Consider the following 15,181-nt stretch of genomic DNA (forward strand, 5'->3'; position numbering starts at 1 on the left):
TACAATAATTTTGAATTTTGTATGTAATGAATTTTTTGTGCTGTATGCAAATATTGGTTTAAAAAAACGTTCAAAAGTTGTGTTCATCACACATTTAAACATTTGTATAGTTTTTAAAACAAAAGAAATATATGTCGATTGGAATGTACGAATGACATAAAATGAAAAATTGGAAGGAAAATTATTTAATAAATTTAGAAAATTTAGACTTTTTTTAACAAGGTTAATAATGAAATTTAAATTATTATTCAAATAATCAGATAATCTGAATGTTTTTACTTTTTCCATAATTATCTACCATTTTGTTCCTTCCATTTTCGGATAATGCTTGTAGTTGAAACCTACTTCCAAATAGTTTGAACCTCTTGATACTCTACACAGATATTGCAAGTTGAACAAAGTATTACATCACTGACTTTTTGAAGAACTGTATTTAAATTTTTTGTATTTGAAATTCTTACTGAAATTTTTATTTTAAACTGTTATGGAAGAACAAAAAAATTTGGACAAGAAAGATAATAAACAAGCCATAGTATCGGATTCTGAATAGTTGTCTGGTGACCGGATGTAAACCGAGCAGTTGGTTCAATATTGAAAAAGCTGCTCAATGATACACCCCTCTCTAAAGACTTAATGTCAAACTGTGCGTCAACCCAGACAATAAATTATGTGTGAATGCATGCCGATTGGATTCAAATATTCGCTTAAAGATCACATACGTTGCAACAAGGTGCATAGTGGTGAAAGCATGCAGATTTCAACCAACGACGAACTACACTACTCAATGCCTCAATCCGAGAATGGTAATAATAACTTCATAATGTCGGTTACTCGCGACTCACTTCAACGGATAGCTATCAACACCGGCCAGGTCTGGTAGGATATGCATCGATCTACATATGCAATGTCGGAACGCGAGAAAACGGTACGAATAGCCTCCCGTGCACACTTGCCAACCATTAAAAACCCCTAAAGCACGTGTACGTGATCGCCATCGTTATGCTGGACGATCGGAACGCTGGTCATTCGCAAACATCGAGCGCGCCTGATAACGGATCCATTCGGGCCTGGTCACGAACGTCGCTGGCTCGGTTTTGGAAGGTCGTATAAAAGCGCTTGACAGTGAAATTTCCCCAATCACACCTGACAGCTTGCTCGTCGTAGTCACATCGTTGCAGCGCACATTCCTTAACTGTACGGCACTCGGCAGGGCACGAACACATTTGTACGAAAACGATGGCGTTCCGGTATTTGGTGGTCATTGCAAGCGTAATGCTGGCGTCGGGACTGACCGTGGCCAACCCGGCTAACAAACCAGCCTTCTGGAAGGGTACACCGATGGACGGTATGGTGGAGGAGATGCGTTCGCTGTGCAGTTCGGAGAACGATTCAGTCGCCTGTACGAAGTTCAAGATCATGAACTTCCTGGATACGGTTTTCAAGAAGGACAGTTTCCAGGTAGGTGTTTGTGTGGATGCTTCGAAAGAATATGGTCATTTATCTACCGATTCCCTTTACCAACAGATCTCCGATGACGTTGAGGTGCGCAGCAATGGAGCCCTTGTAAGTGAGGGTCGTGCACCATCGGGTTTACTGGAGCAGATCGAGAACTACCTGCGCAGTCACGATGTCACCTTTAAGATGCCGATTGCCGGTGCTCGTGTCACCGTGTCTCCGCGCAACCTCGAACAGGACGAGCTGAACGTGACGTTCAACTTCCCTGCTGGAAGTGGCCGTGGAATTGAGGCACGTAAATCAAAGCTGAAGAAGATCGTCGTCCCGATTATGGTGTTTATCCTGCTGAAGGCCATGACTCTCATCCCGATGGCACTCGGTGTGCTTGGTCTGAAGGCGTGGAATTCGCTCCAGCTGTCATTCTTCTCGTTCGTTGTGTCGGTCGGACTTGCTATCTTCCAGCTTTGCAAAAAGGTAATGTTTACCTTTGATAACGGTAAAGGTTCTTCGTTTGCTAATGGTAGTTTTTCTCTGTTTTCCTATCGCTTCTCAGCTGGCCGCCGATAGCCATCATCCGCATATTGCCGCCCATGGACCATGGGATGCGGGCCGATCCTTCGTTCAACCCAGCTTCGACGGTCAGGATATTGCGTACAGTGCCCACGCATAAATCTGAATCAGTTCTCGACATGTATGAAACCCATCCCAGTGGGGAAAATAATTTATTTAACTTATTTCTAACGAATGTTCACGACAAGACTTTGCTAAGGCTACCCCTATGAGCATAATAAACGAATCCGTATCGAAACGAAACAGCACGCTTTATTGATTGCTTTATAGCTTTTGCTAGGTTTATGTTTAATTAATCACAAAACGTGCGAGATAAATGGCTTTCTTTTAAACATACACCTGTCTGATCGAATGGCAAGTGGATATGGTTAATATTCCAGTCGATATGTACGGTGAAATGTTCGATCATTGGTTTCACTTCCGATTTGGCAGGCGGAATGGAATGTCATGTGCGACTCGCCGTTTTAATTATGGGAAGCACGTAACACACCAGGCGTCTCCATGGCATTGTTCGTTCGTTCCGTGCGAGCATTATGTGGAGAAAATAGGTTTGTGTCCGTAGTCGATAGGAGAGTATTGATTCGCTATTGCAGAACGTATGAGTTTGTATTTTCTATTTCACCAACGAAACGTCCACATGTATCATCGGGGGTGTCAGAAGGCACAGCATGGGATTGTAACTGTTTAGAAGAAATTGGGACGCACTTGAACTACGTGTTCATATTTTACGCGATGTAACTGTGAAGCACGACGACACACTTTAGATGCAGGTATGGGTTTGATTTGTGAAACATTTTCCATTTCATATGTCTTACTTTAAACGTGTTGGAATCCCTCGTTTAAAAAAATCTCTACAATGGTCTTATAACAACACTTCAAATCGATTTTAGTTTGAAAGCAGCATGATTTTCTTACCTTTTAAGCAAATGATAAGTAGGAATGTTTCCTGCCAAAACATGCAATTTTATTTATTTATTCATTTACTATTATTATTATTATTATTATTATTACTTATTAATTAACTAAAATTTAATTATTAACTATCAAACCCTGTAAGACTTGTTTAACCCTGTTAAAATTGCTTTTTTCAAAGCTAGCATAGTAGTTTCGACAAAAAGGTTCAGCCGAGGTACGACTACTGTTAGATGAAAACTAAGACAGCTAAACAATAAATTTCTTTTTTTTAGCCAACTCAGGATCGAGCACGTCATGATGACATAGCCAGGTCTCCGATACACTTCTAGGGGTTTCACAGGAAACTCTAAGGAACACAGTTCTCCATCCACGGCTGCATCCGATCTCCGACAGGTTCGACTCCACCTGATCCAGCCAACGAGCTCGCTGTGCTCTTCTACATCTTGTGCCGAACGGGTCGCAGATGAGCACATTCCTTGGAGGGGCATGAGACTGGCATCCTCACATATGCAGTTCCAAACAGCACAGTTAGCTTGTGGTTCATTCTCCTTCTCCACACGCCCTGCTCGCACACACCGCCATTTCGTGTGTTGCTGGAGTCTTCTGGATCGCAGGAGTTTGTGGCGATCGTAAGCGCGATTTCCCTGAACAATGCGTCTTCGGATTTCGCTTCTCATGTTGTTATCCGAAGTTACAATCTTACCAAGATAGCAGAACTCCTCTACCACCTCGAGATCGTCGCTGTTCTATCACGGTCAGAGCCTACGGCAAATAGGTACTTTGTCTTCGTCGTATTGATCCTCAATCGAATTCTGTCGATTTCGTGTTTCAGATGAGCGTTCGCGTCGCACACCGCCTCAGATGTCCGTCCGATGATGTCGATGTCATCCGCGAGGCCGAGAAATAGGCGAGAACGGGTAAAATTAGTGCCCCGGATTTCGAAGGCCGCGCCTCACCTTTCAGAACGATGTTAAACACAATCGTTCACAGAACGGAAAATTGATGAAAATCAGAAATGGCATGCTAATTGCATTGCAATGGAGATTAGTAGCCTATAAAGAAGAATATATTTTAATTATACGTATATTAAAGTTACCAAAAACTGATTGAAAAAAAAAATTAGACATCTACGCTTTTTCTTTATTCATTACACATTACAACAACAAAATCGCATTTTGCGAAATTAAAAAGGTCAACGTTACCGCTATTAAATCGTGTACATTTCTGTACCTTACATTTCCGGATAAAACAATTACAACCACTTTCATTTTCACCTTTTACGATTATGGTAATAGCCAAAAACTGCGTCAACTTGATTTACAGGCCCTCCAATACCAAATGTTTACTAATTTGTTGTTATATACTACTTCCGCTTCCATGCGTAACCGTAATAACGAAAACGAGTGAAAATGCTTCTCCATACGTCTTACACCAGGCTCGTGCCTAATGTGTAGGGAAAAAAACACATCATGGCACCAAAATATGGTAGCCTAAATGTTTGCCTAGTATAAACGATGGCTATTGAAAAACGATTGCACAAACCGGCAAGCGCTGCGAAAGTAGCCGCAGTGCATTCCAAATGAAAACAAAAAGACAATAAAGTGTACGCGTGACCCGAACGGAAGTACGCGGCGTTGATTGTGCAGACGGCAGTAGGTTCGTATTTTAATGGCGCTTGCTCTATCACAATGAGTCCGGTAGTTGTATGTACGTCTGCAAACTAGACTCCGGAAGCAAATTTACTAGTGACGCACTTCGTAAGCAAAGTTAGCGAGGGAATCCAGTCAGCTGGCATAACCTCTTTGGGATGAATATTTTGGTTAGCATAGAGAGAAAGTGATCATTCTTGAGCGTAGCTGTGTGGCCATCGCGAGCAAGTAGGCCTGGGTATTGCGGTCGAAATTCTTCCCTACCACAAAACTTCATACGCCGCGAACAGTTTGTGTGAAATGTATGCGATCGCGCAGGGTTGGAATGATGTGCGCTGTCATGAATACATAATAGTGTCAATGGCAGGTTTTCCTTGTGTATGCTAAATCGACGAAATGGACCATTGGTTTGAAAATCGAAATCTTCCACACATGTCGATGTCCCGATTTTTTTTTCTTTAATTTCTTCAACGATTGCATCTCAACGCACACACCCACCGACAGAGATGTGTGTATGTAGTGAGGAACGCAAATAGCCATAGGACATTTGGTCGATTGGTGTGGACAACCAAAAACGGTCAAAGCTCACCTGTTGGCTTATTTGGTGACGCGCTGTACCGTAGTGCGGCCGCATTCAACGTGCCATCCCGTTCGATCAACACGAACCGAAGTGTCCGGTACGCAAACGCAGGGGTTGGAAAGTCTCGGCTGCGTGATTCGGACGTATAAAACAGTGGTGGCGTTCCAAATACCCTATCATTAGCTTTCCGTCATTTGCTTAATCAACATACCACCGCACCCAGGACACTGGTACACCTGAGTGAGAAGCGTAAGGGCGAGAGAAAGAGAGCGAGTGTGTGTGTGTGAGTGATCGTGTTGTGACTTAGTTATCTTGAACGCAGGTTGAATCCTTGCGCTCCTGTCAACGAAATGATGCCGGCTCGATCCTGTTCGATGGTGTTGGTGGTTGTGGTGGCACTGATTGCTGGTGCTGCTTCTGGAGCCTCGATCGCGTCCAATTTGGTCGAGGAAGAGCGACCCAGAATCGCGACCAGTGAGGAGCTGCTGTCTTCGATTGTGAACGAGTGCTTCGATGGTGCGTCGGTCATGGGTTGCCTGAAGGGCAAGGTTCTGCTGTATCTGGACGGTATGCTGGGACTGCGACAGGAGGAAGCACGTGCCTTCGACGATGGTAACGTGGATGAAGTGATCTTCGATCGTGTTGGACGTGTTCTGGCTACCCACGAAATCCGTGTCCAGCTGCCTGAAGATACCGTTGTGAGCTATCGTGCCGACAAAGGTTTGGACATCGATGTGCTGCCGGCAGGACTTGCGACTGGTGAGTAAACACACACATGTACACACGGACATTACACTAACCCACTGCCCCGCCCCCCTAAAAACCCCTCCGTTGTCGGTGTGTCTCTCGCCTCCAACAGAAGCGGCCCGTGGTCACTTACTGAAGAAGAAACTCCTGCTTCCAGTGTTGCTGCTGCTGAAGCTGAAGATGAAGGCACTGATGCCGATCTTCCTCGGGCTGATCGGACTGAAGGCAATGAAGGCGCTCATGCTGTCCAAGTTGGCCATTACGCTTGTGCTCGGTTTCTTGATTGCGCAGCTCGTGAAGAAGTCGGGACTCGGTATGCCAATGTCGATGATGCCAATGATGCCACCAGCACCGGCCGCTGAGTATGGAGCGCCGGTACCTGCCTCTTCCACGCCTGCCTCCAGCTACGAACCATCGTCCTGGGAGTCATCCTCCGGACCGTACTCGCGTCTCTGGGAACCATCTACGTCTGGATCGTCTCACAGCCTCGCCTACAGCTCGTACTATCCTAGCTCGAGTGGCTCGAGCTCGTACACGGCTTACAATGCTGGTTCCAGCAGCTCCTCGTCCGTCGGCTCCGGTAGCTCTTCCTCTTCCTCCTCTCCTTCCTCAGGATCCTCATCCTCTCCCTCTTCCTCGTCGAATGCAGCACACGCTTACTAGAAAGTGAACCGTACTGCGCCAGTCACGTAAACCCGTACACCAAAGCGAAGTCGCAACTTAGCCCCGGATGCGTACTTTGAGCCATTTCTTCCGGGAGGCCGATAGTAGACAACTCAACCCTCTACGGAAAGGTTGAAACGAACGGCGGTATCGTTAACTTTCTATCGCCACGATCCCCCGATTGGAGGTACATTTCCAATCGGTTACAATCGGAGAAACTGTGGCAATGTCTGTTTGCGATCATCCGCAACATCTGAGTACATCATGCGTGTACTATTGGCTTTGTGAGGGTAATTAGCTTAAGCCCTTTCCTTTATCCTTTTCTTCCTTGCGATCTATTTATTGTCTCCCTTGCGAAACGTTATTTATTGAATGAGGACATAACAATAAACAAATCAACGAAAATTCATCAAAACGAACGCTGAAATGATACTGCAATGATGCTACTATTATAGTTATAGTTTTATGTTTGTATTTCAATACAGGTAAGTGAATTTTCTTTGCCAGAAAACTATTTTACGAATTTTGAAGGATGTCCGATATTTGATAGGAAAAATGATTTATAGTTTGCATTATTAAAGTTTGTATGAAAGAATCAGCGAGACCTAATCAACATCGCGATTTTTATTGGAGTTAATACATAAAAATTATACGGTGGGCACTGTCAATTTGATAAAAATATTTTTTTTTGCAATCTTTCTTCATTTCGAGCCTTCATTAATTGAGAAACTGAAAATTATACCCAACACTATTATTACAACTTCGATTATTATATTAAAACTTTTACAAACTACATGTGAACAAAAATTGAAACTATAAACAATCAAACAAATGAACGGTAGAACAAAAAAAAATATTTTCTTTCTTAAAGGAAGCAAAACTACGTATGTAAAATATTTTTACTTTGAAATCATATAACTTGTTGTAAACAAACGGTATTTACACCGACCGCCGCTGTCACTACGGTTTCTAATGTCGACATAAATGTGTAGATCTTGTCATTCGATCAAAACGGTTAGAACTGTGGTGAGTTTAGGTTTGCGAAAACTTATAAAATGGGCGGAATCACAAACAACGAACCTCTTTTTGTAGAAAATCGGCAAGGAATAAAGCAACTAATTTTTTGTTTCGCAATAGCGTTCCTAAAGAAAGTCTGAAAAAGCCGCGTTTTTCTACATTCCAAAAAATTAGTTTGGAAATTCTAAAATTCCAAAAAAATAGTAAGATTCGTTATTCGCAACTTATTTGCTTCGAACTACTAATTTCGGGCGCTTCTATAAATTCCGCTAAAAGGTGTAAGTATTATCCACCGGGGATAATCGCGAACGCGAGTAAAGTTTCGGGAGTGCAATTGTGATCAGTGCGCGCGAGTGTAAAAGGTGAATCGCGAGATGGAACACGACGATCTGACGGTGCAAGGCGGGCGTATGACGAGCCAGCGAGAGGGCCATGAAACACCCTCGATTGACCGGCCGGCAGAGCACGACAACGTAGTCGCGGTGAATACGACGCCATCGTGTTCAGCTCAAGTACCCGTGGCCGTCGAAGGATCGCCCCAGAGCGAAGGGAGGCTAAGCCACCGAGGCGAGCAAACTATGCAAACCCCGTGGGGATATTTTCCGGTAAGATACACGAACGTCGGTACGCCGAACGTGACACCGCAGATAGCCCGGCCGCTCCCTAACCAGAAATCGACAAGCACACAAAACGATCATACGCAACCGGACTTCGCGGGAGGCGTCAATGATGGCGCATCCAACTCAGCGATGGCGAACACTCATCGGACAGTGACCCCTGGCTGGTTAATGACCTCCGAGCAGGAACTACGAAGGAAGCAGCTTGAGCTTGATCGTTCTAAAATCGAAGTGCAACAACGTTTAGTGGAACTCCGCGAGCGTGAGCTGGAGTTATTAAAAATAGGTCGAGTAGATACGCGCGAACCACGTACCGAATTGGAAAAGGCGAGTGCATGGCTGCTGAACAAAGAAAATGGTGTTTCTATTGACGCTGCGGAAAGGCCCATCGGAACCTTCGAAAAGGTCCAACGCTCTCGATATGCGGATAACCCGACCACAGCCACACGAAACCCAGCAACGTTATACGAAGCAACTACGCCATGTGATCCGGATTTCCGGGAGTGGCAACGCGCGCTCGATGAACTTCTGTCGCGAGATCCTCGCAACAGGCACAAGACGACGCACGGAAACGGTAACAACTTTGGACACAGCACTTTGGCACAACCATTCGGACACGAGTATCAACACGGCACATCGGCACAAACACACGCTCAATTTTACGGACACAGCACCTCTTCACCACCCCGCGTACAAGATCGCGGATACAACACTTTCGCACAGCCTCACGGACCCGTTCACCAGGCTAGCGCATTTACACATCCACACACGATCGCACCTGGAACTCACCCGTACAACCCGTTGACTGATGGACATGCAGGAACGTTCGGATATTCCGGATACACATTCTTGAGCCAATCCCAAATTGCCGCACGAAAGGCCAGCGGAAGAGAGTTGCCTACCTTCTCAGGATCGGCAGAACAGTGGCCACTCTTTATTGCAAGCTACGAGCACTCTACGGCGGTCTGCGGTTATTCCGACGATGAAAACCTGATGAGGTTGCAGAAAGCGTTGAAAGGAGCTGCATTGGAAGCGGTGAGTTCGTTGCTGTTGCTGCCATCGGGATTGAAGGACGCTATAGCCACACTCAAGCTGCGCTTCGGTAGACCAGATGTGATTGTGGACGCGTTGATAGAGAAAGTGAGGAGCATGCCAGCACCAAGAGCCGATAGACTGGAGACTTTGGCCGACTTTGGATTCGCGGTACGAAACATGTGTGCGACCATCAGGGCGTCTGGGCTGCCCGAATACACATGCAACGTAGTCCTGATGAAGGAGCTGGTATCGAAACTGCCGCCGACGACCTGCATCGAGTGGGCGAGACATCAACAGCGGTTACCCAGCGTAACGTTGACGGAGTTCGGGAGTTGGATCAGCGACCTGGCAGAGGCTCTTAGTAGAGTGGTTCCCGTAAGATCTGACGGACCGTCAGACACAGACCGCCGGCGCAGTGGGAAACCTTCACGACCAGAGCAGCGTCATCCGACCACCACGCACATGAACATGCACGCTACAGCCCCGAGCGGTAAGTACGCTCCTCCTACACCTAAATGTTCCGCATGCCAGGGAGAGTGTGCAAGCCTAGTTGATTGTCAACGTTTCCTCGAGATGACGGTAGCTGCAAGAAAGGAACACGTAAGTGAATGTAAACTGTGCCGAAAATGTTTAAAATGTCATAAGGGTTGGTGCCATCTTAAAACGCTCTGTGGTTTGAACGGCTGCGAGGCGATGCATCACAAGCTGCTTCATGGGGCCTTGAGTACCAGTAACGCGCCGGAGAAGCACTGTTTAACGCACTCCGGCTCAAATGATCGCACCTTGTTCCGGTATGTCCCGGTAATGATACGTGGTAAAGACGGCAGAGTGGTTCACACATTCGCGTTTCTCGACGAAGGATCATCGTCGACCTTTATGGACCACAGTCTGATGGAAGAGTTGGGTTTGAGTGGTATGTCCCGGCCGTTGTGTCTCAAGTGGACAGGAGATACAACCAAAGATGAAAAGGCCTCCGTCCAATTAGCGGTGCAGATCTCTGGTGCGTACAAAGGGGCTCCCGTACACGACTTGGCTAAGGTGCACACCGTTGCCAATCTAGCGTTACCCTCACAGTCGATTGATATGCAACAATTGGAAGCAGCGTACCCACACCTGAAACGTCTGCAGCTAACTTCTTACGCAAATGCTGTACCTCGACTTCTAATTGGTGTAGACAACTGTAGATTGGGAAAATCTCTAAAATGTATAGAAGGAAGGATGAACGAACCAATTGCATCAAAAACGCGCCTGGGCTGGATTATATACGGACCGTGTCCAATTGCAACCGCTAACGTGACTGGAGGTCACAGAAACTTTCATATTTGCAGATGCGAGGGAAACAACGATGATCTGCTGACGGCTGAGGTCAAGGCATATCCCTCTCTGGATTCGCTCGGTATCACTAAACTTCCGCGTCAACTCAAATCCAAGCACGATGAACAGGCGTTGCCGATACGTAGCGAGGAAACGAAGCTGCAGGGTGACAGGTTCGAAACAGGACAACGTTGGAAATACGACGACAACCGCTTGCCGTGTAACCAAACTGCCGCCTTGAAACGCCACGTGATCCCGAAGTTGACAAAAACACCGGATCTAACACCAAGTCGCTGGTTCAACGAGCCGAGTTTCCTATGGGACCCAGAGTCGAACTGGCCGATGTATGAAGCACCTACTACGAGCACCGCCGAGGAACTATGTCCCAACGTGCTACATCACAGTATCGCTGATCGGCTAAAAGATTTTAACCGCTTTTCCAGGTGGAAAAGGCTTCTGCGAGCAGTAGGATATGTGGTAAGATTCATTGCTAACGTCCGTCGTGCCATGCGGAGACACATCTTTTTAGGAGGACCACTAACGCAGAAGGAACGGGCGCAAGCTGAGTGTATTCTGTTTAGCAGAATACAAGCAGATGTTTATGCACGCGAGCTATGTTGCCTGAAAAGGGAGCCAGCCCGGTCGCGGCCATGGAAGAGCAGACCGCGTTACAAATTTTCGCCGGTAGCACACGAAGTAGTGAGGATGCGAGGACGACTATCCGGTAGCTTGAACGTCAGCGAAACACTCCGCCAAAGGGGAGTTATATTTACCTGTCGGACGTCCCGAGCGATGCACCTGGAGATGGCTCATTTACTGATCACGGCTTCCTGTATCATGGCGATTCGACGTTTTGTTCGAGGTGGAAAACCCTGGGAGATGATTTCGAATTTCGTCGGTTCGGCACGGGAACTGGATGAGGCACTTCAAGCTGTTGATGTCGACGCGCTGATGGCTGAATTTGCTGGCACGGATATGAAGTGGAGCTTCAACCCGCCGGCTGCCCCACACTTCGGCGGATGCTGGGAGCGGTTGGTCCGCTCTGTAAAGAAGGTTCTAGGTCAGTTCAATTTACCACGGAACCCGACGGATGAAGTCCTGATGTCCGCGTTCACCGAAATCGAGGTCGACATCAATTCGAGACTACTGACATACGTACCATCGAAGCCGCCCGTCGTATTTACCGAAGGTGGTGCCGTCGTGAAATCAGCTTGGCGAGCCGCTCAGCACTTCGCCGGCTTATTCTGGAAGAGGTGGATAGCCGAATATCTTTCTAGGTTGACCCGTCGATCGAAGTGGTTCGAAAACGTGCGGCCAATCCAGCTGGGTGACACAGTAGTAGCAATCGATAACTGTTTACCGCGCAACAGTTGGCCAAAAGCTCGTGTGATCGCGGTATTTAGGGCCGAAGATGGTAAAGTGAGATAGGCGAGCGTTCGAACTACTAGCGGCATTTATAAACGTCCTGCAACGAAACTAGAGTTATTTAAATATCGACAGCAAAATACTTACCGGTGAGGAGAGAGATTAGTACGATAGCAAGCGCGTGCGAAAATTGACAACGAAAACACTAATGACAGCGACAGGAAGTTGAGTGAGATATAAAGATCGGTTTTCTCACTGCAGGGGGCAATGTTGTAAACAAACGGTATTTACACCGACCGCCGCTGTCACTACGGTTTCTAATGTCGACATAAATGTGTAGATCTTGTCATTCGATCAAAACGGTTAGAACTGTGGTGAGTTTAGGTTTGCGAAAACTTATAAAATGGGCGGAATCACAAACAACGAACCTCTTTTTGTAGAAAATCGGCAAGGAATAAAGCAACTAATTTTTTGTTTCGCAATAGCGTTCCTAAAGAAAGTCTGAAAAAGCCGCGTTTTTCTACATAACTTATAATACATATACCTGTTTGAAGCGAATAGTTTCGATGATTTTAGCTATATTTCTTAGATAAAACAATGGCTAATCGATGGCCAGTTGGTAAGTACCAGTGTTAGTGAAGAGAAATACTTTAAATAGAGGTAACATATTAAATAAAAAATGTACATACCACATCTCTCTCTCTTCTTGGCTTTTAACGCCGGCCATTTCTGGCTTACTAGACTTATTTTTACCACGTAGCCGGATAGTCAGTCCTTGCTACGGGGGACGGTCCGGATGGGATTTGAACCCGGTCCGGCCGTGTGGACTGGCGCCGTTTATCACATGCACCATCGGGCCGCCCTACATACCACATCTAAACGTTAGTTAGTTAGTTACGTTTATTTCCATTTTTACATATTTAGACTTATAATAGTGGTTCTGTACTTAATAAGTAATGGGTACGAATTCTAGTTCTCTCCTCATTGCTGAATTTCCTTTTTAGCTACTTGGCTGGTGTAAATGTTTATGACGATTCGTGTTTTGATGAGTAAATAAGGGAAAAATTATTTGGATTACAAAAACCCTTGGCAAAAGAAAAAAAAAAAAAACTTAAACTAATTGTCTATTCTATCCTTACATCTAGCCCTTAGCCTAAACAAACACTTAAAATTTTGGACGGCACACTTATAACCTAAAAACTTAAGAGTGCAGTTCTCTTAGTATTTCTAATGTGCTGGTAAGGCACTTGGCATCATATGCCAATTTTTGTTTGTTTAGTACATCAACTATCATGGGTAAGTTACATTCTGAGTGCAATGAGGACGTTTTGTACCAAGGGGGAACTTTAAGAATAGTTTTCAGAAATTTGTTTTGCGATCGCTGTATTTTTAATTTGTGTGTGAATGCGCAGCTTGACCAGACGGGTGATGCATACGTTATGATCGGGCGAACTAATGATTGATATAATAGTAATTTGTTGCTGAGGTCTAATTTCGATTTCCTGCTAAGGAAGCAGTATAAGATACGGAATATTTTTTCGCATTTAATAGTTAGATTTTCTATTTGCGGTTTATACGTCAATCTTTTATCTAGAAATATGCCTAAGTATTTAATAGAGCTACTCCAAGCAATTTTGTTTCCGTTAATTTTTAATTTTTTCCTAGGCAGTTTACGGGAGCTAGTGTAACGAGTAAAGAAAATAGCTTCAGATTTAGATCCGTTAAGTTTAAGTTTCCATTTCTGGCAGTATTTGGAATATTTCTTTAGAGCCGTATTTAGTGTTTTGATCACCGTATTTGGGTTTTTTGCTGATGAAGATAATGCTACATCATCTGCGTAAAGATATTGTTCGCAATTTCTCATGTTTGGAAAATCGGAGGTATATATGTTGAACAACAATGGTGACAAGACGCTACCTTGCGGTACCCCTGCCGATGGGGTGTAAGGGTTTGATGTTGAATTAGCTATATGTATTTTGTTATACCGGTTAGAAATAAATGAATCTATTATATTAATTAAATATCCTGGGAAGTTTAATTTGACGAGTTTATATATAAGTCCATGGTGCCAAATGGAATCAAACGCTTTTTCTGTATCGAGTAGCACTAATCCTGTTGATTTCCTGTTTTGTCTATTATGAAGGATATTTTTGGTTACTCTATGTATTTGATGAGTGGTGGAGAGAAATGGCTGGAAGCCAAATTGACTTGTAGGTATTATATGATTGTTATTTGTGTGCAAAGCTAATCGGCGTTCTATCAGTTTTTCGAATACCTTGCCTAAACAGCTTAGTAGACTGATGGGTCTGTAGTTTTGAGGGAGACTGTGGTCTTTGCTTGGTTTTGGTATGGCAATAACTTTAGCTATTTTCCATGAATTCGGAAAATAGCCCAGCTTAAGACATCCATTTACAATCAGATTGAGATAAATAAAAGCTTTCGTTGGTAGTCTTTTCAGGGCGTTGTTATTTATCTTGTCGAATCCCGTTGATTTTTTAGTTTTCAATCGACTTAAGATTTGAGAAATATCTTTAGGTTTGAATAACTGAAATGAATTTGCATTTTGATTGTTCTGTGCTGCTCTAAAATTACGAACTGTTACGTTGACTTGACGTTCTATCGGACTTACAAAACTTTCAGTTATTTTATGCGCTGATTCAAACACTTTTTTTAGAGCTTCGCTTTTTTCATTCGAAGTAATAAGTGTTTCGTTATTGCATTTTAAAACGGGGACTAATTTCTGATTATTTTTTATAATTTTTACAAATTTCCACAGTTTTGTATGATTATGTTTGTCTTTGTTCATTGATTCTAAATTTTTTGACCAGGAAGCGTTTCGCAACTCAGATAGTTTTAAATCGATCTGTTTTTTAAGAAAGTAATAAGACTGTTTCAGTTTGTTATCGAGCCTATGTCTCTGCCACTTTTTTCTACATGTATTGCGAAGTTTAATGAGCGAAAGAATATCTGGGGGGATAATTAAGTTGTATTTTCCCGGAGTTATGAATGGAACTGCAATGTCATGTGCTGATAGTATAGTTGTTGTGAGTTTTTCAATCATGTTGTCTATTTGTTCGTGTGTAGTTATGTTGTTGTAGGAAATTTCTGCTGGGTTTATTCTAGAGTTAATGTAATGTTTAAATAGAGGCCAATTTGCTTTCCTACAGTCGGGCAATAATTTTTCAGGTTTAACATTGGTTTTTTCATTTAATACTGTAAATGAAACTGGTAAATGGTCGGATGAGAAATGTGTA

The 15,181-nt window shown here is 44.2% G+C and overlaps 3 protein-coding genes across 5 annotated transcripts; all 3 read left to right on the forward strand.

Annotated features, from left to right (window-relative positions):
* Window positions 1–407: 407 nt before the first annotated feature.
* Window positions 408–2,954, forward strand: LOC125765513 (uncharacterized). Its single transcript, XM_049430733.1, has 3 exons — window positions 408–1,458; window positions 1,525–1,929; window positions 2,009–2,954. Exons 1-3 carry the CDS (start codon window positions 1,237–1,239, stop codon window positions 2,123–2,125), a joined length of 744 nt encoding a protein of 247 aa, XP_049286690.1. The 5' UTR covers window positions 408–1,236; the 3' UTR covers window positions 2,126–2,954.
* A 2,289-nt stretch (window positions 2,955–5,243) lies between these two features.
* Window positions 5,244–7,458, forward strand: LOC125765275 (uncharacterized). Of its 3 annotated transcripts, XM_049430221.1 has the most exons (3): window positions 5,244–5,418; window positions 5,492–5,928; window positions 6,029–7,458. In XM_049430221.1, exons 2-3 carry the CDS (start codon window positions 5,520–5,522, stop codon window positions 6,577–6,579), a joined length of 960 nt encoding a protein of 319 aa, XP_049286178.1. In that variant the 5' UTR covers window positions 5,244–5,418; window positions 5,492–5,519; the 3' UTR covers window positions 6,580–7,458. The 3 variants fall into 3 exon arrangements, with proteins under 3 accessions (XP_049286178.1, XP_049286177.1, XP_049286180.1); XM_049430220.1 differs by having other exon boundaries at window positions 5,245–5,928; XM_049430223.1 differs by having other exon boundaries at window positions 5,247–5,928; window positions 6,074–7,458.
* Window positions 7,459–7,970: 512 nt separating this feature from the next.
* Window positions 7,971–11,990, forward strand: LOC125766085 (uncharacterized). Its single transcript, XM_049431679.1, has 2 exons — window positions 7,971–10,906; window positions 11,006–11,990. The coding sequence occupies exons 1-2, from the start codon at window positions 7,971–7,973 to the stop codon at window positions 11,988–11,990; spliced, it is 3,921 nt and encodes a 1,306-aa protein (XP_049287636.1).
* Window positions 11,991–15,181: the final 3,191 nt, after the last annotated feature.

Source organism: Anopheles funestus, chromosome 2RL (genome assembly GCF_943734845.2).
Source record: "Anopheles funestus chromosome 2RL, idAnoFuneDA-416_04, whole genome shotgun sequence".
Classification (NCBI taxonomy): Eukaryota; Metazoa; Arthropoda; class Insecta; order Diptera; family Culicidae; genus Anopheles; species Anopheles funestus.

Coding starts and splice junctions, on each gene's coding strand:
- LOC125765513 (XM_049430733.1), top strand. CDS start 1,237: ATGGCGTTCCGGTATTTGGTGGTCATTGCAAGCGTAATGCTGGCGTCG. Junction 1,459..1,524: donor TCAAGAAGGACAGTTTCCAG/GTAGGTGTTTGT, acceptor CTTTACCAACAG/ATCTCCGATGACGTTGAGGT. Junction 1,930..2,008: donor TCTTCCAGCTTTGCAAAAAG/GTAATGTTTACC, acceptor ATCGCTTCTCAG/CTGGCCGCCGATAGCCATCA.
- LOC125765275 (XM_049430221.1), top strand. CDS start 5,520: ATGATGCCGGCTCGATCCTGTTCGATGGTGTTGGTGGTTGTGGTGGCA. Junction 5,929..6,028: donor GCCGGCAGGACTTGCGACTG/GTGAGTAAACAC, acceptor CGCCTCCAACAG/AAGCGGCCCGTGGTCACTTA.
- LOC125766085 (XM_049431679.1), top strand. CDS start 7,971: ATGGAACACGACGATCTGACGGTGCAAGGCGGGCGTATGACGAGCCAG. Junction 10,907..11,005: donor CCAGAGTCGAACTGGCCGAT/GTATGAAGCACC, acceptor CCGCTTTTCCAG/GTGGAAAAGGCTTCTGCGAG.